The sequence below is a fragment of the Bos indicus x Bos taurus genome, unplaced genomic scaffold (assembly GCF_003369695.1).
Source record: "Bos indicus x Bos taurus breed Angus x Brahman F1 hybrid unplaced genomic scaffold, Bos_hybrid_MaternalHap_v2.0 SuperScaffold_100136, whole genome shotgun sequence".
Classification (NCBI taxonomy): domain Eukaryota; kingdom Metazoa; phylum Chordata; class Mammalia; order Artiodactyla; family Bovidae; genus Bos; species Bos indicus x Bos taurus.
The window spans coordinates 535,613-562,439 of NW_020867068.1; the positions used below are offsets into that span (position 1 = coordinate 535,613).

The window sequence follows — 26,827 nt, forward strand, 5'->3', positions numbered from 1 at the left end:
ATGCAAAGAGCTGACTCATTGGAAAAGACCCTGATGCTGGGGAAGATTGAAAGTAGGAGGAGAATGGGATGACGGAGGATGGGATGGTTGGATGTTATCACTGACTCGATGGACCTAAGTTTGAACAAGCTCCGGGAAATGGTGAAGGACAGGGAAGTTTGGCATGCTGCAGTTCTTGGAGTTGCAAGAGCTGGACACTACTGAGCTACTGAACAACAGCAACAACAACAAATACTGAAGTAGGTGTCCATTCCCATGGACAGAGGCGCCTGGTGGGCTATACTCCATGGGGTCACAAGGACTAAGGCACAGCTGAAGCGACTGACACTTCACACTTCAGCCTAGAATATTAGATCTGGGTTTTCTGGCTCAGCTGGTAAAGAATCTGCCTGCAATGTGGGAGACCTAGGTTCGATCCATGGGTTGGGAAGATCCCTGGAGAAGGGAAAGGCTACCGACTCCAGTACTCTGCCCTAGAGATTTTCATGAACCGTATAGTCCATGGGGTCACAAAGAGTCAGACACAACTGAGCAACTTTCACTTTTCAAGAAAAGATGTATTTATGTTCTATATCTTTTGTTTATGGTGATCCTATTGTATAGCACAGGGAATTATATTTAATACTCTGTAATAAAACATAATGAAAAATGAACTAAAAATTAAAAGAAGAATTTACATACTTTAAGCTCAACACATGCTAATACATTGAAAGCTCTCTTGAAAATGAGAAAAAAAGCAACATGTCAAATGCCTCAGGCTGATTTTACACTTAACCTCCATTCATTGTAAACCTTATTCCTGATTCCGAGAATTTTTATAACATATTCTCAGTAAATAAGAAAGTCATATTTTACAGTATGTGTAAAATCTCAAAATTCTCCAATAAATCTATATCACAGTTGTCTTTTAGCAGTCACGATTTTGGAATGAAAGGATTCTTACCTTTTCCCCAAAAGCAGTAAATGCCTGCACATCCACGATCGTTCTACCATCTGATGGCAGCTGAGGGTAGCACTGTGACGTCTCATCAAGTAACAGAAAGTTCTACAGAAAAAGGCAAAACATATATTGTTTATACTGCAAGAACAAAGCACACAAAAAAACAATTGCTTCTCTGAAATTTGCAATAAAAATTTTATACAGCCTACCTATCATTTTATAGCTGTATTTTATTAGGTCTTGGTTCACCTGAGAAATAGTATATAGTATGTAATATACTATTATTATAGTATGTATACATCTAAGTATATAATACAGTATAGCATATATATATAATATAGCATATATATATATATGTATATATAGTGTATGTGTATGTGTGTATGTGAGAGCATGCATGTATAACAGATAATAAAGAATTCCAGGCCATGAGGCTATCTTTGCTACTTTCTCAACAAGTGTGCTGGTTCCTTTCTAAGAAGAAAATAATGGCTTCAAAACTCCAACGCATTTAGAACCTGGACATTTCTATTGTTTTACTTCTGTGTTACCCAACAGTGAACAGGGTGGAGCTAGTAGGAAATTATTTCATAAGTATTAACTGAATCCCACCAGGTGCCAAGCACCATGCGACACTGCTAGGAACACAGAGAGGAAGGCCCTTCCCAGGCTGTCAGGAAGCAGGTGGCACAGGACAGGCTGGGAACACAAGACCAATGACAGAGACTCTGAGTGCAAACCCTGTACACTCTGCTTCCCCCTCATGTGCATCAAATCCATATCACTGCTTGTCATTAACTATCACTTAAGTCATCATTCTAAAAAGAAAATGCTCTTAAGTTTCTACACCTTAAAAAATATTTTACCAGCAATCTTTTCACAATCCACTGTCTCTTCTCCTTAGTCAATGTCCTCTCTCCTCCACAGCAGGAATGGCTGCACCTACCACTTCTTATCCTCTACACTACTTAGCAGCTAATTGATGCAATGTAGCTGAACAAAACAAAGTTCTATGAACTGCTACACAGGACAAGTGAAAGTAAGTGAAGTCATTCAGTCGTATCCGACTCTTTGCGACCCCCATGGACTGTAGCCTACCAAGGTCCTCTGTCCATGGGATATTCCAGGCAAGAATACTGGAGTGGGTTGCCATTTCCTTCTCTAGGAGATCTTCCTGACCCAGGAATTGAACCAGGTCTCCTCCATTGTAAGCAGACACTTTACGGTCTGAGCCACCAGGGAAGTCTCACATAGGACAAACACACACAAGAAAACTCCCTCTTGCCTTGCAAATCCTTAACATAATTCTAAGAGAAAAGCTAGAGTGGTAAAGATACTGAACAAACAATTCATACCATTCCATTCTTCAAGGTCCCCAAAACTGTGAACATGTTGCAGAGACTACTGGCTGTGCTCAAAATCTGCTCTCATTCTTTGGTGGTTAACAAACCCTGGATTTTAGCTGACACATGGCAGCCTGAAAGAGGCCCTCTGTCTCCAGCTCTCTGCAGCAGATAGATGTAGCCATGTGACTAAAGCCAGGTCAGTGGAAACCAACAATAACCAGGACCTTCCTCTACCCTAAAACCCGGGCCTTGGAGGCTGCCAGCTGGATCAAGGTCACATGCGGTGAAGTAACAAGAAAGAGTCTGGGTCCCTAACACCATGGAGAATCACACTAGCCTTGGGACTTGTTATCAGGTAAATTATATCCCCACAAAAAAAGATATGCTGAAGTCCTAATCCCAACTACCTGAAAATGTGACTTTATTTGGAAATTCAGTTGTTGTAGATGTAATCAATTAAGGTAAGATCACAGTGGAGTAGGGTGGGCTCTGAATCCAATATGATCAGTGTCCTTAAGAGAGATGCTGAGACAGATATACACAAACACACACACACACAAAAGCTACCTGATGATGGAGACAGAGGCTAGAATGATGGCATTTACAAGTGAAGGAATGCCAAGATTTGTCTGTAACCACTCAAAGCTAACAGAGGCAAGAAAGGATGCTCCCTTATCTAATTCAGAGGGATTCTGACCCTCCTGACATCTTGGTTTCAGACTTCTAGCCTCCAGGATGGTTAAACAATACATTCCTGTGGTTTCAGCCCACCTGGTTTGTGGTAATTTGTAATGGTAGCAGCAGGAATCTCATACAGAACTTTATAAGGATTCTTGCATGAGAGAAAAACACATGACCTGTGTAATCAGCTTTAAATGGGTAACTCTGGCACCCACAGGCAAACTGAATTCTTACCAACAAAGGGTCAACTGAAACAAGCATGTCAGGATGTTTGAGAAAGAAACAACACACAAATAGTAATCTACTACCTTAAACAACATAAAGACTCTTCAAGTCCTTGACACCCCGTCTATCATGCCTCAGAGCCATAAATGTGATTGCAAAACTTCTACTTCAAAAGAAAAACTGGTAAAAACTGAACATGAAAACCCTTGTGCAGGAAAAGCAAGACAGGATCCTTGCATTTCTCTCAAAGACCAGCTGGCGGGAGACTTGATCCTCTCATTCCCTCCTCCTCTCATCCAGGCTCACAGAGAACCTAATACTAGGCAAAGCTACTTCTGTCCACACCAAGCCCATGTCCAGCAGGAGGCAAGATGAACAGGCAGTGGTCTAAGGACTTCTCTGCAGGCTCTCAACCACTGCAGCCCAAGTCCTCTCTCCACACCACTTCTCCCATCCTCAGCCATGTGGGAGCTCTCATCTGTTCTACCACAGCTTATCTCTTTCCCAATTCTTCTTTCCTCTCAAAACAATATAATTTCAGAATCTCACTCACTAATTAATCATTTCAAACATTGATACTTTCTTTTTCTGATTCCTTGCCGAGATTTCCCCAACACCAGCAAACTGACCCCAAACACAACACTCCTTCCTGATCTCTCTACAGCACCTCCGAGAGTGTCCACCACACTTAACGCCCCCAGTGACTGCCCAGCACCAAAGTCCACACTCCCCAGGTGACCTCTACTCAGACACCCTGAGTCCTGACCCCATCTTTCCTTCTGGCCCATCTCAAATACTAACCTTACTGGGAACCATCTCAGCACATCCCCAGCTGGTACTGCCCTCCCTACCTCTGAATCCCCAGAGGAATATTAAGTTACATAGAGGGGAGACACTATGTCATTTATGCACTTATATAGTCCCAACTCTAGCTAAGACTGAGTCTTACACAATCAGATTGTATGGTTGTTCAAATCAGTCCAACCACTGTAGCATGGCTACAGCCTTACATAGTCAAAGCTAACATAGCAACGAGAAAAATGTTACGAGTGTTATGAGAGAGGCTGGGACCCAGGGTCCTTTATGGGAGCGCTTGCACCTGGACAAACATCTCCTTGAGCAACAAAATACAAAGAAATTGTAAGGGACTAAACATAACTGCACACACGCAAAGGCAATTACGAACAATAAGATATAAAAACCCCATAAGCCAACTGCCATTTTTGAGCTGCCGGGAGCAAACGCAGGGAACTGTGTGTGATCTTGGCACACGGCACCTACAAGACAGTGGGCAAACCACTTAAGTCACCCCTCTGGCTCAAACCACCAAATCTTCCCTACCCTCACCCCTCTTAAGGAACCAGCCCGCCCTTCTCAAAGAGTCAACGGGGCATCAGTTTTTTGTTTTCATACTTTGTGATGCAGCATAAGCCTCAAAAAGCCTTGCTTGAATTTCTCATCTGGCATATATCAATTTCTATTGATTAAAAAGACCAAGGGCCATGGAGAGTAATGTATATGTTATATACCTTGTCTACACAGAATCAGATACAATGTCAGCGTAAGTGTGTCACCAAGACATCAACACTCAATGTGTGTACATTAAAACAGAAATTCCCACGTCCAAACAAAAAAGGTGCCTGAAGTGCTAGCGGGATTTTTCTCCAGGACTCACTCTGATGAAAAAGCTGAAATTAAATGGCCATTAGAGCCATGAAGTGCAGACCCAGAACAGGTTATGCAGGAAAGTATCCACATCAGAACTGAAGCCAAAAAGACTGACTTCCCAGTGGTGGTAATGGAAAACCTAAAGCTGCTCTGTGAATAACATAACCTCAGGGACACATTTTACTGGATGCAAAAGTCACTGAAAACTTTTAGCGCTTTGAAGTTAAAATCTTTCACAATCCTATGGGAGTCATTCAGTGCCAAGACCATGGGTCTGCCTTCATCACTTAGAGAAAAATAGACTTCTTCGGCTGATGAGGTCATAGTAAATCATCCATTTTCACAGAGACAATTGAATCTTCATTTTAAATAGAAATAATTGAGCCCCTACTGTGTGCAAGGCCCTTGTTTTCATGATAAAAATTATTTCAGTTCAGTTCAGTCATTCAGTCCTGTCCGACTCTTTGTGACCCCATGAATTGCAGCATGCCAGGCCTCGCTGTCCATCACCAACTCCCAGAGTTCACCCAAACTCATGTCCATCGAGTCAGTGATGCCATCCAGCCATCTCATTCTCTGTCATCCCCTTCTCCTCCTGCCCCCAATCCCTCCCAGCATCAGGGTCTTTTCCAATGAGTCAACTCTTCACATGAGGTAGGCAAAGTATTGGAGTTTCAGCTTTAGCATCAGTCCTTCCAAAGAACACCCAGGACTAATCTCTTTTAGAATGGACTGGTTGGATCTCCTTGCAGTCCAAGGGACTCTCAAGAGTCTGCTCCAACACCAGAGTTCAAAAGCATCAATTCTTCGGCACTCAGCTTGCTTCACAGTCCAACTCTCAGATCCATACCCCTGACTATTTAGGGACAGTTAGTTTAAAAAAGGAGACAACAGGCATGGTGGGAATCACACATTTGAAAAGATGAAGGCAGCTAGAGAGAGGCTTAGACACGAAGTAAAAGAAGAACAGAAACAAAAATGCAGAGATCAGAAATCAACAATAAAACATCTTTGGTGGAAAAAATCCACTTTTAAACACAGAGAACTAAGTGAATCTGAGGCCATGTTTCCTGCCCAGGGAACAGGGACTTCTCAGCAAGTTCCTCCCCTCCCAGACCAGAGAGGAATCCAAGTCACCCCAGGACTGTGCCCAGTCACTGCCTAGACATTCCAGTCAGCACAAGAGATGCAATTTGTTTGCATCTCCTGCTTTTAGACATTTGAATCATCCTGCAGCTATCACTGCATGGCAAAGGCCTGTGTTGCTGCTACTAATACTACTACTGCTAAATGAGCACGGATCTTCAGTTCAGTTCAGTCGCTCAGTCATGTCCGACTCTTTGTGACCCCATGGACTGCAAAACACCAGGCTTCCCTGTCCATCAACAACTCCCAGAGTTTACCCAAACCCATGTTCATGGAGTCGGTGATGCCATCCAACCAGCTTGTTCTCTGTCATCCCCTTCTCCTCCCGCCTTCAATCTTTCCCAGCAGCAGGGTCTTTTCAAATGAGTCAGCTCTTCACATCAGGTGCCCAAAGTATTGGAGTTTCAGCTTCAACATCAGTCCTTCCAATGAAGACTCAGAACTGATCTCCTTTAGGATGGACTTGTTGGATCTTCTAGGTATACAAGGGACTCTCAAGAGCCTTCAACACCACAGTTCAAAATAATCTATTCTTCAGTGCTCAACTTTCCTCACAGTCCAAATCTCACAACCATACATGACTACTGGAAAAACAAAGCCTTGACTAGATGAAACTTTGTTGGCAAAGTAATGTCCCTGCTTTCTAATATGCTATCTAGATTGGTCATAACTTTCCTTTCAAGGAGTAAGCCTCTTTTAATCTCATGGCTGAGTCACCATCTGCAGTGATTTTGGAGTCCCCCCAAAAATAAAGTCTGACACTGTTTCCACTGTTTCCCTGTCTATTTGCCATGAAGTGATGGGACCAGATGCCATGATCTTAGTTTTCTGAATGTTGATCTTTAAGCCAACTTTCTCACTCTTCTCCTTCACTTTCATCAAGAGGCTCTTTAGTTCTTCTTCACTTTCTGCCATAAGGGTGGTGTCATCTGCATATCTGAGGTTATTGATACTTCTCCTGGAAATCTTGATTCCAGCTTCTGCTTCATCCAGCCCAGCATTATTCAGGATGTACTCTGCGTGTAAGTTAAATAAGCAGGCTGACAATATATAGCCTTGACATATTCCTTTTCCTATTTGGAACCAGTCTATTGTTCCATGTTCAGTTCTAACTGTTGCTTCCTGACCTGCATATAGGTTTCTCAGGAGGCAGGTCAGATGGTCTGGTATTCCCATCCCTTTCAGAATTTTCCACAGTTTATTGTGATCCACACAGTCAAAGGCTTTAGCATAGTCAATAAAGCAGAAATTGATCTTTTTCTGGAGCTATCTTGCTTCTTTGATGATCCAGCAGATGTTGGCAATTTTATCTCTGGTTCCTCTTCCTTTTCTAAAACCAGCATGAACATGTGGAAGTTCAAGGTTCACATACTGTTGAAGCCTGGCTTAGAGAATTTTGAGCATTACTTTAGTAGCCTGTGAGATGAGTGCAATTGTGCAGTAGTTTGAACATTCTTTGGCATTGCTTTTCTTTGGGAGTGGAATGAAACCTGACCTTTTCCAGTCCTGTGGCCACTGCTGAGTTTTCCAAATTTACTGGCATATTGAGTGCAGCACTTTCACAGCATCATCTTTAGGATTTGAAATAGCTCAACTGGAATTCCATCACCTCCACTAGCTTTATTCATAGTGATGCTTCCTTCAAGTGGCCTTAGCCCACTTGACTTCGCATTCCAGGATGTCTGGCTCTAGGTGAGTGATCACCCCATCGTGATTATCTGGGTCATGAAGATCTTTTTTGCACAGTTCTTCTGTGTATTCTTGCCACCTCTTCTTAATATCTTCTGCTTCTATTAGGTCCATACCATTTCTGTCCTTTATTGAGCCCATCTTTGCATGAAATGTTCCCTTGGTATCTCTAATTTTCTTGAATAAGTCTCTAGTCTTTCCCATTCATGGATCTTATACTTTTAACACATTTTACCTAAGAAAAGAGGGAAACACGTACACTTTGGAAAGACTTCCAGCTTGGCACTGAAAGAGTTGAATCTTACCTAACTGGCACACAGTGACACCATATAAAGGAAGTATTTTAGGTCAAATCTGCCTATAATTTTAAAAAGTTATTTTTCACCAAACCTTGATTCTTCGGATGCTGACAACAGCCTCTGACACCTTCTCGACAGCCATGGGGAAGTAGAGGGTGCTCGAGAACCGCAGAGCCTCAAACAGCGTCACCACCACAAACACTTGGCTGGCTGTGATCAGGTTGTCAAGGAGCTCATTGGCAATGAAGGTGACAAAAATCATGATTTTGCTCACAGCGAAAAATGTTGCCAAATTCATGCCCCTAAGGTAGGAACTTCTCAGAATCTTGGAAATTTCCTTTCTAGAAAAGAAAGTAGGACATAGGAATTAAAAAAAGCATCAACATACAAGACATGAATTCAGTGCCCCGTGTGAGTAGCCCTTTTCTAGGGAGTAGACACAGATTAAAATAAACCATCCCTCACATCATGGAGACATTAGCATAGTCCACATCCAGGGGTCTGCCCAAACACCAGGACCACAGACTTCATAATCACTTCACTCTTTCAAGTAAGGGGGGGATTAAAGTCACACTTTTAAACATTTTGGGTCAATCAGACTAGGTTTGAACATTTATTCAACATTCATAATCACAAGCCCTGTGCCGGGCTCCTCACAGAAAGACACAGCCTGTCCCCTCCAGGGCTCATGAACCTGTGGGGGAAGAGAATTAGCAACCACAAAATTGGGAGATAATAGACAGAGACGGTCAGCACAGCTCCCATGGGAGCTCAGAGCAGAGGCATGTAACCCAGAGCAGTGGAGTCAGGGCAAGTCACACACACGTGGACCCTGAGAAGATGAGTTGGAGTCGGTCAGGCTTGGAGCAGGCCAGAGAAGAAGGAACATGGGAGTGTATTCCCAGCAGTGGCGGGGGAGGGGGAGATCAGAAATGTGCAGTCAGATGTGACAAGGTGCAGTCAGAGAAATGATCATAAGATGTTTAAATAAAAGATGGAAAAATAGTCTACAAACATGAAACAAAACAAAAGGGACAGTATTTTCATAGCTCCTTTTGAAATGAATAATAGTAATTCATGAATTAGTTAGTGGTAAAGAATCCACCTGCAAAGCAGGAACACAGGTTCAAACCCTGGGTAGGGAAGATCCTCTGGAGAAAGCAATGGCAACCCCTCCAGTATTCCTGGCTGGGAAATTCCATGGACAGAGGAGCCTGGTGAGCTACAGTCCATGGGGTCACAAAGAGTTGGATCAGTTCAGTTCAGTTCAGTCGCTCAGTCGTGTCTGACTCTTCGCGACCCCATGAATCGCAGCATGCCAGGCCTCCCTGTCCATCACCAACTCCCAGAGTTCACTCAGACTCATGTCCATAGAGTTAGTGATGCCATCCAGCCATCTCATCCTCTATTGTCCCCTTCTCCTCCTGCCCCCAATCCCTCCTAGCATCAGAGTCTTTTCCAATGAGTCAACTCTTCACATCAGGTGGCCAAAGTACTGGAGTTTCAGCTTCAGCATCATTTCCTACAAAGAAATCCCAGGGCTGATCTCCTTCAGAATGGACTGGTTGGATCTCCCTGCAGTCCAAGGGACTCTCAAGAGTCTTCTCCAACACCACAGTTCAAAAGCATCAATTCTTCAGTGCTCTGCTTTCTTCACAGTCCAACTCGCACATCCATACATGACCACTGGAAAAACCATAGCCTTGACTAGATGGACCTTTGTTGTCAAAGTAATGTCTCTGCTTTTGAATATGCTATCTAGGTTGGTCATAACTTTCCTTCCAAGGAGTAAGCGTCTTTTAATTTCATGGCTGCAGTCACCATCTGCAGTGACTTTGGAGCCCAAAAAATAAAGACTGACACTGTTTCTACTGTTTCCCCATCTATTTCCCATGAAGTGATGGGACCAGATGCCATGATCTTCATTTTCTGAATGTTGAGCTTTAAGCCAATTTTTTCACTCTCCACTTTCACTTTCTTCAAGAGGCTTTTTAGTTCCTCTTCACTTTAAGCTATAAGGGTGGTGTCATCTGCATATCTGAGGTTATTGATATTTCTCCCGGCAATCTTGATTCCAGCTTGTGCTTCTTCCAGCACAGTGTTTCTCATGATGTACTCTGCATATAAGTTAAATAAGCAGGGTGACAATATACAGCCTTGACATACTCCTTTTCCTATTTGGAACCAGTCTGTTGTTCCATGTTCAGTTCTAACTTGCTTCCTGACCTGCATACAGACTGACTAAACACAACGAAGAATAAAGAGATGGGAGGGAGGTTCAAAAGGGAAGGGATATTTGTATACCTATGGCTGATTCATGTTGAGGCTTGACAGAAAACAGCAAAATTCTGTAAGGCATTATCCTTCAATAGAAAATAAAGTAATTAAGAAAAAAGAATATTGACTCATATAGTTTGGCTCGATATAGGTACACCAATCTCTATAATCTCCCCATTTATGGGCCATCAACATAAATTACAATCTTAATTTGAATGTCATTGTCTCAAATACTATCTTAAAGACATTGCTTATTGAGATTCGAGGTATTGAGAACTACTTAGAATTTCATTTCTATACCACTAAGAAGCATATGTATTTTTTCCTTTGAGAATATGGTAAATGGAAGAGCAGGTTAAATGATGTCTCCACCATTCTCCTTAACCTTCCTGTAACATGTGGACAATGCAGTGAATAGTAAGTATTGGTGAACTTAAATACTTCTTTGGTAAGACATCTAAAGCATCCAGTAGAATAGGAAATAAAGCATGAAAATACGGAGTGACGTCTATATATATAAACTTACCTTCTCAGTCTGGTAGTAAGGTCTATAAATGACTTTTCCCAAGCATTCATTTTTATTGTTCTAATGCCAGTTATGACTTCGCTCATGGTCCTGATCCTGTTGTCTGTGAGAGCTGCGGTCTTACTCCTGAGGAGACAGATGTGACAGATGAGCTTTAGTGACCACAGCCCAGCTTTCCTTAGCAACAGCAGTAGTGGGCATGGGGGCGGGGGTGAGGGGTGGTGGCCAGGAAGCAAATGGTTCTCTATGGCCCTTTTGCACTTAGAACACAGGCAGATTCTACTCAAAGCATGGATGGAGAAGAAGGCTTCAATTAGGAAGTCAACCATTCAGCCCATTTCAAGAAGTAACTTGGAGAATGTGCAGCTTTGGCTAGGGAAGACCTGAAATGAGTCAGATACAAACCATCTATCTGCTCAAGGAGGTCACAGTCAGGTAGGGAAGGCAGAAAGACACCCAGGAAGACAATGTTTGTGCTGTAATAAAAAAGGGGAAAAGTTCTGGGGAGCATAAAATATGGAACTTAATTCCACCAGGAAAGGAAAACAAGAAGAGCTTCAGAGACCTGGTAGCAATGGAGGAGGGCCTCGAAGGATAAGGAAAATCTCTCCACAGCAAAGACAAGAAAGGAAATTCCAAATAAAGACAGACACCAAGCACAGACCTGCACACACACAACACACACAAGAACTCAATGAGCTTCAAATAGCACAACATCTCCATCACCTGACAACCACCCACCTCCAACTCTCTGGAACCTGCTTTAGTCTAACTCAGCAGCAGAACGCTCTTCACCAGCAGCCTCTTTTCTATCACATGTGCTGCTGTGAATGTGGGGCTTCATGAAGACACAATGAAGATGAGCCTGGCCCTTGGGGTGCTTATAATTTAATGGAAACATGAACATAATACCTGAAAAGGCTCTAACATAAGCATAACAAAAATATATGTGGTGAGAAATGGGCCTACAAGATTACCACTATTTAACAATATTTAAATCTATTTCTGCTTTATTGACTATGCCAAAGCCTTTGACTGTGTAGATCACAATAAACTGTGGAAAATTCTGAAAAAGATGGGAATACCAGACCACCTGACCTGCCTCTTGAGAAACCTATATGCAGGTCAGGAAGAAACAGTTAGAACTGGACATGGAACAACAGACTGGTTCCAAATAGGAAAAGGAGTACGTCAAGGCTGTATATTGTCACCCTGCTTATTTAACTTATATGCAGAGTACATCATGAGAAATGCTGGACTGGAAGAACCACAAGCTGGAATCAAGATAGCCGGGAGAAATATCAATAATCTCAGATATGCAGACGACACCACCCTAATGGCACAAAATTAAAGTGAAGTCGCTCAGTCATGTCTGACTCTTTGTGATCCCATGGGCAGTAGCCTGCACCAGGCTCCTCTGTCCACAGGAATTTCTAGGCAAGACCACTGGAGTGGGTTGCCATTTCCTTCTCCAGGGAATCTTCCCGACCCAGGGATTGAACCCAGGTCTCCTGCACTGTAGACAGACGGTTTAGCATCTGAGCCACTGGGGAAGTCCTATGGCAGAAAGTGAAGAGGAACTAAAAAGCCTCTTGATGAAAGTGAAAGTGGAGAGTGAAAAAGTTGGCTTAAAGCTCAACATTCAGAAAACGAAGATCATGGCATCTGGTCCCATCAATTCATGGGAAATAGATGGGGAAACAGTGGAAACAGTGTCAGACTTTATTTTTTTGGGCTCCAAAATCACTGCAGATGGTGACTGCAGCCATGAAATTAAAAGACGCTTACTCCTTGGAAGGAAAGTTATGACCAACCTAGATAGCATATTCAAAAGCAGAGACATTACTTTGACAACAAAGGTCCGTCTAGTCAAGGCTATGGTTTTTCCAGTGGTCATGTATGGATGTGCGAGTTGGACTGTGAAGAAAGCAGAGCACTGAAGAATTGATGCTTTTGAACTGTGGTGTTGGAGAAGACTCTTGAGAGTCCCTTGGACTGCAGGGAGATCCAACCAGTCCATTCTGAAGGAGATCAGCCCTGGGATTTCTTTGTAGGAAATGATGCTGAAGCTGAAACTCCAGTACTTTGGCCACCTGATGTGAAGAGTTGACTCATTGGAAAAGACTCTGATGCTGGGAGGGATTGGGGGCAGGAGGAGAAGGGGACGCCAGAGGATGAGATGGCTGGATGGCATCACTGACTTGATGGATGTGGGTCTGAGTGAACTCTGGGAGTTGGTGATGGACAGGGAGGCCTGGCATGCTGTGTGATTCATGGGGTCGCAAAGAGTCGGACATGACTGAGAGATTGAACTGAACTGAACTGAACTGAAATAACTTGGACATGGGCAAATTCTGCTGAAGGACTCTACTTATTATGATACAGTGCTAAGAGGAGCCAGTGAATGCCTTCACTGTTCCTGTTTCAAATAGGCCTTCAGCATAATGTTGGAGCCTCCACTGGCTAAGTCTGAAGGGTCTACAACCCACACAAAGAAGAGACTAGAGAAGGCGTTGGTCTTGTTTTTGAACAAAAGCATCAAGCAACTATGATGTTAACTACATATTATGGAATTTTTTATATTTTTATTGAAGGATAATTGTTTTATAGAATTTTGTTGTTTTCTATCAAACCTCAACCTGAATCAGCCATAGGTATACATATATCCCCTCCCTTTTGAACTTGCCTCTCATCTCCCTCCCCATTCCACCCCTCTAGGTTGATCCAGAGTCCCTGTTTGAGTTTCTTAGCCATATAGCAAATTCCTGTTGGCTATCTATTTTATATATGGTAATGTAAGTTTCCGTGTTACTCTCTCCATACATCTCACCCTCTCCTCCCCTCTCCCCATGACCACGAGTGTATTCTCTATGTCTATTTCTCCACTGCTGCCCTGTAGGTAAATTTTTCAGTACCATTTTTCTGGATTCCATATATATGCATTAGAATATGATATTTATCTTTCTCTTTCTGACTTACTCCACTCTGTATAATAGGTTCTAGGTTCATCCACCTTATTAGAACTGACTCAAAGGTATTCCTTTTTTTGGCTAAGTAATATTCCATTGTGTATATGTACCACAGCTTCTTTATCCATTCATCTGTTGATGGACATCTAGGTTGCTTCCATGTTCTAGCTATTGTAAATAGTGCTGCAATGAACAATGGGATACATGTGTCTTTTTCAATTTTGGTTCCCTCAGCATATATGTTTAGGAGTGGGATTGCTGGGTCATAACACCATACACAAAGATAAACTCAAAATGGATTAAAGACCTAAATGTAAGATCAGAAACTATAAAAACTCTTAGAGGAAAACATAGGCCCAACACTAGATGACATAAATATAAGCAAGATCTTCTCTGACCCACCTCCTAGAGTAATGGAAATAAAAACAAAAGTAAGCAAGAGGGACCTGATTAAATTTAAAAGCTTTTGCACAGCAAAGGAAACTATAGGCAAGGTGAAAAGACAACCCTCAAAATGGGAGAAATAATAGCAAATGAAACAACTGACAAAGGATTAATTTCCAAAATATACAAGCAGTTCATAGAACTCAATACCAGAAAAACAAACAACCCAATCAAAACATGGGGGAAAGACCTAAACAGACTTTTCTCCAAAGGAAACATACAGATGGCTAACAAACACATGAAAAGATGCTCAACATTGCTCATTATTAGAGAAATGCAATTCAAAACTCAGAATGGCCCTCATCAAAAAGTCTATAAACAATAAATGCTGCAGAGGGTGTGGAGAAAGGGGAACACTCTTGCACTGTTGGTGGGAATGTAAATTGATACAGCCACTATGGAAGATGGTATAGAGATTCCTTAAAAAGCTAGGAATAAAACCTACAGATTATCAATTTTTAAAACCAGTGTTTCTCTTACCGGAGTGATGAAAACAGCATCCCAAAGCAGCTTTGCAAAAGCAGAAGAATAATGAGAACCGCCATTCCAGCAAGACACGACATTCCTATTTCCATCCAGAGCAGGGCAGTCACTGCGATAGCCTGCAGTGGCCCCACCCACAGATAGTGCAAGAACGTTGTTACCTTAAGAGAGAAAGACAAAGCCTTCTTACAATGGTGTAAAAACCAATAAGGGTACAGTATGGAAACAATATGCTCTGAAGGAACAAAAAGAACCTAAACAGAAATGATCTCAGTGGGTTTTAAAACTGCTAAAGCAGACATCCAAGTGTCCACCCCAGATAATGCCTTTCAGGGGCAGCACAGGGCTGGCTTCAGGGATGTCCCAGGAGAAACAGACCAGCAGCACTGAAGATGTAGATCTTGTGCACAACACAGATGAGCTCAGGTCTTCCCCAAATGCTCTCTGTTCTAGAGTTTAGACCCCATTTCCTCTGGGGAACTGTGGCATCCCCAGAAAGCCTATATTATGGTACCTACCACTTTCTCCAGTAATTACTTGTGTATTTAGCTCCCTGATAGGCTGTGGCTTCTATAGGGCAAAAACTAAGCTTTGCTCATCCCTGAAAGTGAGCAGAGGCCTCACTTCATGTTTGATGAATGCATACTTGAAAGAGAAGTATCTAGTGCAACACAGATCTGACCAACAGCTACAAAGCCCTGGGTAATGTGATCTATGCATAAGGTCAGTGGAAAAAAGACTGTGGAGGGGACGGTAGAGAGGAGGTTGTGTCTTGCTGGGGACCATGGACTTGGCATTATTCTTCGCAGGTTCCCTATGCAGCAGGCACTTGAACAGGGTGCAGGGGAAAGAACAATCCCTCCCACCAGGTCTTCATCAACCAGAGGAGGAGGAAGACAGTTCGGCAACAGCCACACCACATGCCAAGGAAGGCCATGCCAGGAGGACCCCTAGGGACACTACCAAAGCTGGGCAAGAACACTGCTGCCTATTTATATATATTAGAAAAACAAAACTCTCATCAACAGAAAAATATATATAATTACATCAAAGCTGCACACAGAGAAATAAAAATTGGATAAATACAACGTTTGTCTTATATCCTTAACAGAATCCTGGCCGACACCAAACCCTGGCACCTCTTATCCCAATAAGCTGACCCCAGTGAGAAGGATGGGAAATGGAAGAGGATCCTTCAGGGGCAGCTTACCTGGTCAAACCTGTTCACATCATTGGACAGCAGGTTGACTATCTGGCCAGTGGTGGTCTTCACCGTGGCTGAGCTACTCAGGCGAAGTGCCTGAAATGAGAGAGGGAGACAGAGAACTGGATTCCTAAGGTGATACCAAGTCATCTTAGAACATAACACAATGGAGCATGTGTTCCAGGGGTCTTGAGTGGTGTCAGCAGGAGCAGGATGACCCCTGACAGCATGGCTCTAGGGATACTTGTTCAGCCTCTAACTCCTGAGTGTGGCAGCAGCCCCTCCAGCAAGGATGGCAAAGGGAGGAGCAGGAGGTAGAAGCAAAATCCCCATCCTATTTCAGTGAACTTGGACCTGTCTGAAGGGTAAAGGGTGTAGGTTTACACTTAAGAGACAACTAAGTAATTTTGAGCCAAATTAGATGAGAGCAGAAAGGCTAATTTAAGGAAGGAAATTTGGAGACTTGGACTATAAATCTGGATTCAATCATTAATTCTGTGGGTGACAATATTTAAACACTTCGGGCTTAGATTGTTCGTTCTGAAATGAGTAAGTATAATACTCAAAACACTGTTCCTGTGAGGAAACTGTGTTCTTAATGCCAGTCTACTGACTTACAAAAACCACAACCCGTGTTACACAATCCTTTTATTTAGTAAGAAAAATGCCCTAGAGATTTGAGGAAACTGAAGACACACCAGGAGTTGCTTCAACAGACCGCCAACTGGAGCTACTGATCCAAACACAATTTTATACTTTATAAAAATGCTTTGTTTACTCTTCAAGTTAAAGAAAACCAATGACAAGTGAGAATGTAAAATGATATAACCACAATGGAAGAGAACATGTAAGTTCCTCAAAAATTAAACATGAAATTATCATACAATACAGAAATTATACTACTAAGGATATACTCAAGAAAAGCTAAAAATGCAAACTTGAACAGACAATTTAACTCATATTCAGATCATCTATGTTCACAATAGCTAAAACGTGGAAACAACTGTCCATTGACAGATGAGAGAATACACAGAATGTTGTATAGACCTATAATGTAATGTTATTCTGTCTTAAAAAGAAATTAAATTCTGACACCTGCTACAACATGGATGAACCTTGCATATATTGTGCTACAGGACATAAGCCACACACACACACACAATGACAAACACTGTATGCTTCCACTTAACAGAGGTACCTACAATAGTCAAATTCACAGAGAGAAGAAGAACGGTGCTGGGTAAGGGGACAGGGGTTGGGGAGTTAGTGTTTAATGGGTGCAGAGGTTCAGTTTGGGAAAAACAAAAACTTTCAGAGATGAATTATGGTGATGGCCACCAACAATGTGAATGTACCTAATGTCACTAAATGCTGCATTGAAAAGGAGTGAAAATAGGACACTTTATGCAGTGTATATTTCCCCACAATTAAAAAAAAAAAAAAGATCAATGATCAAAAGCCAAAAGTAACTTTACCAAATTTGTGACAATGTATTAATAAATAAATGGCAAGTCATTTTTATTTATGAAACCTCCCACAGGATCATTCAAAATTCAGCTGAAAAGAGCATGAAAATGCTGAATGGGCCATGTTAGGAGTGGCAGATGTGCAGCCTTAGAGATCCCCTGGAGACCTGCCCCAGCCTGGAATCCATGGTGTAGACAAACTACAGCTACGAGCTTAGCAGCCACTCCATTTCTAACACTCGACCTGGTTTCTTCCCAGGACCAGGGATCAGGAGGTGGGGCCCAAGATGCACCACAAACGTTCAGAGGGGCCTTTCAGAGCTGCTTTGTCGCACCAGTTTTTGGGTCCTAGGGAATCAGTCCACCTGTAACCTGAAAAGGAGTGTCTTGTTTCTGCAACAGCAGGACTCTAGATGCAAGGCTGTGAACAAGGAAATCTGTCTTTCCCATGTTTCTGGAATTTCAGATTATGTCAATGGTGTAATCCCCACAATTTCTGACTTCATACAGGAACCACCTTTTGGTTACATTCACATAAGCCAATGTGCCAGGTCAGGCCACATTTCCAAAAGGCAAAATTTCAAAGTGTTAGAGGGAAGAGGAAGAAAAACAAGTGGACAATGGCTCACCTGTGCTGCAAAGACTGAGCTTTGACTAAACCATCACCTCACACCTAACTTAAAGTTTTCACAATGCAGTTCTGGTAAAATTTCATAATTATTATGAGAGTTATGGAGAAGGAAATGGCAACCCACTCTAGTATTCTTGCCTGGAGAAACCCATGGACAGAGGAGCCTGGCAGGCTATGGTCCTTGGAGTCACAAAGTGTTGGACACAACTGAGCGACTATCACTCACATGAGAGTTAAGCATGATCTGAAAAGACAAACATTTAGCCGATTTGTGGGGAAATCTGAGTATCCATCTCCTAAATGGTTAAAGCTGCAACAGAATAACAAAGATGATGTTGAACAGCAATGCAGACCCTGACTGGAATGTGTGGGCCCTGCTGAGATTTCCACATCACCCAGAAGGAAACCAACTCAGATGCTGCTGCCAAACAAGACACTGAGGTCTCCAGGTTCACTCAGTCCCGGGATGTACAAGACTCTGCTCAAGGAGAGATGAGATGACATCTCACTTTCTGCTGACAGAAGTATTCCGAAGAAATGGAAGTTCTAAATAAGTAGCAACCAGGTAAAAGAAGCAATATTTAAAAGTTAAGCTGTTTGGGTTTATCTTTCAATGAGGGCTATAATTTATTAATAAAAATTGCATATGTTTAAGGTTACCACATGATGCTTTTATATAAATACACATTGAGAAATGATTACTATAGTAAAACCACTTAAAATATCCACTACTTAATATAGTTATCCTATTTTACATGTGTGGTGAGAACATTTACAATCTACTCTCTTGGAAAATTTCAAGGCTACAATACAGTTAAATAAGGATTTTTTTTAAAGCAAACAGTCTGAGGCAAAGAGGTATCCAAGGTCAAATTTAAACAGAACCCTTCAGCTCTTGACACTTATATATCTGTGGCAATACCTTTGTAAAGATACCTGAAATCCTTATTCCTTTTATACTAGTTTAGACCAGGGTAAACTGTGAAATAATTTCCTGGCATTCCTCAATACAAAATCGGTGAACACATTAAATCAGTTCTAATTAAAATTGCTATGATGCATACTAAAGATAAAAGGAAATATTGTATTAAAGTAGCTTAAATGAAGAGCAACAAATTCTCTCTGGAATGAATGAAACAATGTAAAATTTCAAGTTTTATCTCAAAAACCCTACTATTTTCTTTAATATCATCAACAACAATCACATTCATAGAATGTAGTGAGTGAGTCTATATTTGGCATGAATTCTCTTTATATTTTGTCTAATTAACATAACTATATTGAATATAATTAGATGGGTATTTTAAAATTATAATCATTCCCTTTCTCAAATACATTATCTGCTTCTAGATATAATTTTATAGATCCAATCTCCTTAGTTCCCTTTTAAATAAATATCTGATGTAAATTAAGGTTTTAATGAACAACAAGAAAAATTTTCTGTAAACAGCACTATGGGATCTAAACATGAAGACACTGAAAATCAGCTTGATACTTTTGATGCTTATTTTTAAATATAAATTTAATATTTTAAAAATATAATTTAATATTAACTTAATACTACAAATTTAGTGGGTATTATGCCACAGCCTATGGCTAAAAGTTATCAAGGGCAGCCCTCATGTGATCTCAAACGAAAAATTTTCATTATTTATTGGTAAAGTTTACTTCAACAACAACAAACTTGGCTTGATGCAATAGCAAGCTTCTCTAGGAAGGTGTAAACGATCCCAGTTATGTAATTTTTAGTTTACAGAGAACCTTCCCTAAATGTCCCTGAGGATTCAGGGGAGGTACACACCGTGGTACCGAGCGACACTCACCTTGCGGTAGATCATGTGGCACACGGCTACTCTCAGCCTCATCCCCACGCGCTGCATGTGGTAGAAGTACAAGTGGTGCAGAACGGCCCACACCAGCACGCAGGCGCTCAGCCCTGCCGCGTAGCCGTAGGCTTCGTGCAAAGCGGCAGAATCATTGGGATCATAGTTTTCAACATAACTAATCATTTTCCCCAAAAATATAGGTTGGACTACTCTGGTGCTTTCCTAAAAGAAAAGAAAAGCCTTAATTAGACATGTCAGTTTTTCTTAATACAAGATTTACTTTTAGCATTAGCAGGTTAAAAATACATTTTGACAAAACGCTACATTCATGGCTAATTTAAAAGAAAAATATGCAGATCCACTATCTCCTATAAGACAAGTAGGCAACAGTTTAACCTTATGGCAAAATTTTACATTCAAAGATAGTAAAGCCTTAGTACTTTATGCCTAATACACTGTGGATACTCAGTATAAATATCACAACCAGTGCTTTAGAAGTCATTTGGCACAATACAAGTGAGCCTTAAGATGAATAAAGAAAAAGGTGGCAGAAGAAGAAATTTGCTTCCATATGAATTAGCCTGCTGGCAGCCTACCCCTGTCCCCTGTCCTCTCAATGACCCAGCCCAATAGAAAGTCAACCTGGTTCACATATGGGAGACACACTTTCATCACCTTCTTCAGGAATCTTTGTGAACTGATACCCTGGCACAAACACCCACTCCTTTCCATCCCAAACTCCACATGTCTGTAGATCAAGAGAAAGGAAACCAGCTTCATTTGGAAGACCACAAAGAAATCAGGCTTGGCAGCTCTGCAGGCTCTCAGCTCCTGAGAGCACTGCCTCACTATGTCTCTACCCTATAGAAGTCAGAATGTTCCTTGGAGTAAAAAATTAAACATGGTGGAGGCCAAGCTAAAAAATGATGTCTTCCGTGGTTCTCCATCCACCATCCACTGCAGGTGGTTTGGAAGAAATGTTCCCAATCCTCCCTTCCCCGAGGCTAAACCAATTGACACAAGGTGCACTGAGGCTTCTACCCTGAATAAGACTTAGGAAAGCAAGTTTCTTTCTCAAAGAAAAAGGCAAAGAAACAGCAACACCTGCCTACCCTGCCAAACAGCCACTTCACCCCACAACTTACTTCCTCTCTCTAGTCACCCCTTGAAGGTCTCCTTTTCCCCAGGTTCCCTTCCTTCACCATCAAGGAAAACCACTCAGTGAATGAAAACCACTCACCTAAAGTAAACATCTCCACCCTCAACATCATTTCCTACACAGACTTCATAAAAGACAAAATGTTAAAAGTTTGAAAGTCTTTCAGGAACAGGGCTTTTTCTTTTTAGCAATCCCACCGTACTAACACAGACAGGATAAGCAACTGACAGGTTTGCTTTGACAGCTCTCTTCTATCTATCTGAAGCTGAGGAAGCCACATACAAGAGGAAGGGAAGGAGAATCCATAACACCAAACACCAAAAAAACTAAGCATTTTCTTAGCCAACTAGTGCCTGATCAGGATATTTATCAAAAGGTGTCCCCATGCCTCATATGGGTGTCTCATTAAACCTCAGCATTCTTGTCTTGTTCTACACACATGCACACACGCATGCACACACACACACGTTCACAGGCTGTACCAACTGCCTCTCCTTCCATGAAGTCAGGGACATTTTCATCTACTACAGAGAATAAAGAGAACACTATTCAGCTGAAGAAGTATAAGTAAGATGATCAGACAGCAGCAAAACGATCAGTTCTGATACATTTCCACCGTGTCCTGTCATCCATCCCAAGAGGCACAGAGACCTCTTGGAAGAGTCCCTCATACAGCAGATTGTCAAACACACTGTTTATAGAGTTTCCTGAGATGGGAATGTGGAGGCCACACAGAGAAACAAAAATGTCAAACTGTACACCTGGGCAGTCCCAGCCCAGGTGTCGCCAAGGGCAGTCCAGTGCTGCAGTCACAAACCACCAGAAGCCCAGCAGGAATATCTGCCATCCCCAAATTTCCTGAAATTTATGATTCTTTTTGGGAATCACTGTTGCCTTTTACTCAGCTCTCCATTTGAGCCTAACATCCTTGTAATTACAGGAGAAATAAGAGTAATATCACTCACCAAAGAGAATATGGTTAAGTGCAACAAATCCAGCAAAAAAAAGTAAATAAAGACAGATCGCTACCACCTAAATGTATCTGGTTTTTTCTTTGCTGAGAGACAATATTTAATAACTCAGTTGTGGGACTTCCCTGGTGGTCCGGTGGCTAAGATTCCACACTCCCAATGCAACAGACCAGGGTTAGATCCCTGGTCGGGGAACTAGATCCCACATGTGGCAACTAAGACCCAGCACAGACAAATAAATAAATATTAAAAAAAAACAGTTTATCAAAAAGCCTCATTAAGGTATAATGCCAGTTTAGGGCCCATACCTTCCACTCATCTGTCAATTCTTTTTTTTTTTTTTTTTTCTTGATAATGATTTTTCTTTCCTGGGAATAGAAATTTTCAAAAGATAATAAAGGTTTTCAGTCATGACCTGTTACTTTGATCTGATGTAATTTGGGAGGAAAGTCATTTGTTATTCTTAAGCACTATTTTGGGACTTCCTCCAATGGCTCAATGATAAGGAATTCATCTCAATGCAGGAGACACAGGAGATGCAGGTTTGATCCCTAAGTTGGGGAGGTCCTCTAGAGGAGGAAATGGCAACCCACTCCAGTATTCTTGCCTGGAGAATCCCATGGAAAGAGGAGCCTGGTGGGCTACAGTCCTTGGGGTCACAAAGAATCAGACACAACTGAGATACTGAGTACAAATGCACAAGTTTTCCTCTAACAAGGAGCAGTCATGGTAATTCAGAAAGGTGATTAAAAGTATAACATACAAGGAATTTCCATTCTGGCATAAGTTGCAACTATTGAAAACAGAAAATTGATATTATACTCCATATGAAAAATAACAGCAAGCAAAGAACAATTTTCCAGTAATTTCTCTCAAAAAAAAAAATAGAAAGCAAAATAGTAAATAACACAAAACTGTGAAAACAAAACCCCAAAGTACATATAGAGAATAAGAATACACATATTAAATATGACTCTTGCAAGCTTCCAGAACACATAGGGCAGAAGTGATTACAGCCCTCAAAGGTAGACTGAGTAAATCCGTCTCCTCCACACACAAGGAAAGGTTAGAGATGAAGAGTCATTTAACAGGACAGCTATCAGCAGCATTTGTAATCTGTGAATATTTCCATTTCTGGCATTTGGTAAAACTGGCTGAGGCAAACCAGGCAAAAGATTTTCCGACTACCAGAAGATTAGTTCCTACATATGCTCAATGCTCCGTTCCAAGTATTATCTCCAAATCAAATAGTGGTGTGAATCCCAAGGAAAGGTCCAATTTGAGAAGACTCTGTTTGTCTTGGAGAGTCTCTCAGAGAGGCAAGGAGCGCCTGTGGCTGGGGACACAGACACTGGTGGCAGCATTCCCAGAACCTAAAACCACCACGTGTACACAGGTGTGAGCACACACCACCAAGGAATTCTCTCACCTGCACATTCCCGATTCTCAGCTTCAACTAATAAAAGAGAAAACAACTGAGAAAATATTTATTATCAACCACGCTGCAGCTGCTGCTAAGTCGCTTCAATCGTGTCCAACTTTGTGCGACCCCATAGATGGCAGCCCACCAGGCTCCCCCGTCCCTGGGATTCTCCAGGCAAGAACACTGGAGTGGGTTGCCATTTCCTTCTCGAATGCATGAAAGTGAAAAGTGAAAGTGAAGTCGTTCAGTCATGTCTGATTCTTAGCGACCCCAAAGACTGCAGCCTACCAGGCTCCTCCGTCCATGGGATTTTCCATGCAAGAATACTGGAGTGGGGTGCCATTGACTTATCCTGTCAACCATGAAACTAACCAAATTAAAATGTTCCTGATAAGTAGTGCAGTTCAGTTCAGTTCAGTTGCTAAGTCATGTCTGACTCTTTGCAACCCCATGAATCAAAGCACGCCAGGCCTCCCTGTCCATCACCAACTCCCAAAGTTCATTCAGACTCACGTCCATCGAGTCAGTGATGCCATCCAGCTTTCTTATCCTGTGTCATACCCTTCTCCTCCTGCCCCCAATCCCTCCCAGCATCAGAGTCTTTTCCAATGAGTCAACTCTTCACATCAGGTGGCCAAAGTACTGGAGTTTCAGCTTCAGCATCATTCCTTCCAAAGAAATCCCAGGGCTGATCTCCTTCAGAATGGACTGGTTGGATCTCCTTGTAGTCCAAGGGACTCTCAAGAGTCTTCTCCAACACCACAGTTCAAAAGCATCAATTCTTCAGCACTCTGCTTTCTTCACAGTCTAACTCTCACATCCATACATGACCACTGGAAAAACCATAGCCTTGACTAGATGGACCTTTGTTGGCAAAGTAATGTCTCTGCTTTTCAATATGCTATCTAGGTTGGGCATAACGTTTCTTCCAAGGAGTAAGAGTCTTTTAATATCATGGCTGCAGTCACCATCTGCAGTGATTTTGGAGCCCAATAAAATAAAGTCTGACACTGTTTCCACTGTTTCCCCATCTATTTCCCATGAAGTGATGGGACCAGATGCCATGATCTTTGTTTTCTGAATGTTGAGCTTTAAGCCAACTTTTTCACACTCCATTTTCACTTTCATCAAGAGGCTTTTTAGTTCCTCTTCAATTTCTGCCATAAGGGTGGTGCCATCTGCATATCTGAGGTTATTGATATTTCTCCCGGCAATCTTGATTCCAGCTTGTGCTTCTTCCAGCACAGCGTTTCTCATGATGTACTCTGCATATAAGGTAAATAAGCAGGGTGACCATATACAGCCTTGACATACTCCTTTTCCTATTTGGAACCAGTCTATTGTTCCATGTTCAGTTCTAACTGTTATTTCCTGACCAGCATATAGGTTTCTCAAGAGGTAGGCCAGGTGGTCTGGTATCTAATCTCTTTCAGAATTCTCCACAGTTTATTGTGATCCACACAGTCAAAGGCTTTGGCATAGTAAATAAGGCAGAAATAGATGTTTTACTGGAACTCTCTTGCTTTTTTGATGATCCAGTGGATGTTGGCCATTTGATCTCGTTCCTCTGCCTTTGCTAAAACCAGCTTGAACTTCTGGAAGTTCATTGTTCATGTATTGCTTAAGCCTGGCTTGGAGAATTTTGAGCATTACTTTACTAGCGTGTGAGATGAGTGCAATTGTGTGGTAGTTTGAGCATTCTTTGTCATTGCCTTTCTTTGGGATTGGAAGGAAAACTGACCTTTTCCAGTCCTGTGGCCACTGCTGAGTTTTCCATATTTGGTGCAGCACTTTCACAGCATCATCTTACAGGATTTGAAATAGCTCCACTGGAATTCCATCACTTCCACTAGCTTTGTTTGTAGTGATGCTTTCTAAGTCCCACTTGACTTCACATGCCAGGATGTCTGGCTCTAGGTCAGTGATCATACCATCGTGCTTATCTTGGTCATGAAGATCTTTTTTGTACAGTTCTTCTGTGTATTCCTGCCACCTCTTCTTAATATCTTCTACTTCTGTTAGGTCCATACCATTTCTGTCCTTTATCGAGCCTATCTTTGCATGAAATGTTCGCTTGGTATCTCTAATTTTCTTGAAGAGATCTCTAGCCTTTCCCATTCTGTTGTTTTCCTCTATTTCTTTGCACTGATCATTGAGGAAGGCTTTCTTATCTCTTCTTGCTATTCTTTGAAACTCTGCATTCAGATGCTTATATCTTTCCTTTTCTCCTTTGCTTTTCACTTCTCTTCTTTTCACAGGTATTTGTAAGGCCTCCTCAGACAGCCATTTTGCTTTTTTGCATTACTTTTCCATGGGGATGGTCTTGATCACTGTCTCTTGTACAATGTCAGGAACCTCTGTGCATATTTCATCAGGCACTCTGTCTATCAGATCTAGGCCCCTAAATCTATTTCTCACTTCCACTGTATAATCATAAGGGATTTGATTTAGGTCATACCTGAATGGTCTAGTGGTTTTCCCTACTTTCTTCAACTTAAGTCTGAATTTGGCAATAAGGAGTTCATGATCTGAGCAACAGTCATCTCCCAGTCTTATTTTTGGTGACTCTATAGAGCTTCTCCACCTTTGGCTGCATAGAATATAATAAATCTGATTTCCATGTTGACCATCTGATGATGTCCATATGTAGAGCCTTCTCTTGTGTTTTTGGAAGAGGGTGTTTGCTATGACCAGTGCATTTTCTTGGCAAAACTCTATTAGTCTTTGCCCTGCTTCATTCCTTATTCCAAGGCCAAATTTGCCTGTTACTCCAGGCGTTTCTTGACTTCCTACTTTTGCATTCCAGTCCCCTATAATGAAAAGGACATCTTTTTTGGGTGTTAGTTCTAAAAGGTCTTGTAGGTCTTCGTACAACTGTTCAACTTCAGCTTCTTCAGCATTATGGTTGGGGCATAGACTTGGATTACTGTGTTACTGAATGGTTTGCCTTGGAAATGAACAGAGATCATTCTGTCGTTTTTAAGACTGCATCCAAGTACTGCATTTCAGATTCTTTTGTTGACCATAATGGCTACTCCATTTCTTCTAAGGGATTCCTGCCCACAGTAGTAGACATAATGGTCATCTGAGTTAAATTCACACGTTCCAGTCCATTTGAGTTCGCTGATTCCTAGAATGTCAATGTTCACTCTTGCCATCTCCTGTCTGACCACTTCCAATTTGCCTTGATTCATGGACCTAACATTCCAGGTTTCTATGCAATATTGCTCTTTACAGCATTGGACCTTGCTTCTATCACCAGTCACATCCACAACAAGGTGTGGTTTTTGCTTTGGCTCCAACCCTTTATTCTTTCTGGAATTATTTCTCCACTGATCTCCAGTAGTATATTGGGCACCTACTGACCTGGGGAGGTCCTCTTTAAGTATCCTATCATTTTGACTTTTCATACTGTTCATGGGGTTCTCAAGGCAAGAATACTGAAGTGGTTTGC

The 26,827-nt window shown here is 41.8% G+C and overlaps 1 protein-coding gene across 1 annotated transcript in view; it reads right to left on the reverse strand.

The window, feature by feature from the left end:
- The window catches only part of LOC113888446 (multidrug resistance-associated protein 4-like), a 392,537-nt gene that overhangs the window by 347,758 nt on the left and 17,952 nt on the right, over positions 1 to 26,827 (reverse strand). Inside the window, 6 exon segments of the mRNA XM_027535574.1 lie at positions 944 to 1,045; positions 8,086 to 8,335; positions 10,798 to 10,923; positions 14,691 to 14,854; positions 15,904 to 15,993; positions 19,818 to 20,042. Of these exon segments, the coding sequence (XP_027391375.1) occupies positions 944 to 1,045; positions 8,086 to 8,335; positions 10,798 to 10,923; positions 14,691 to 14,854; positions 15,904 to 15,993; positions 19,818 to 20,042 (957 nt within the window).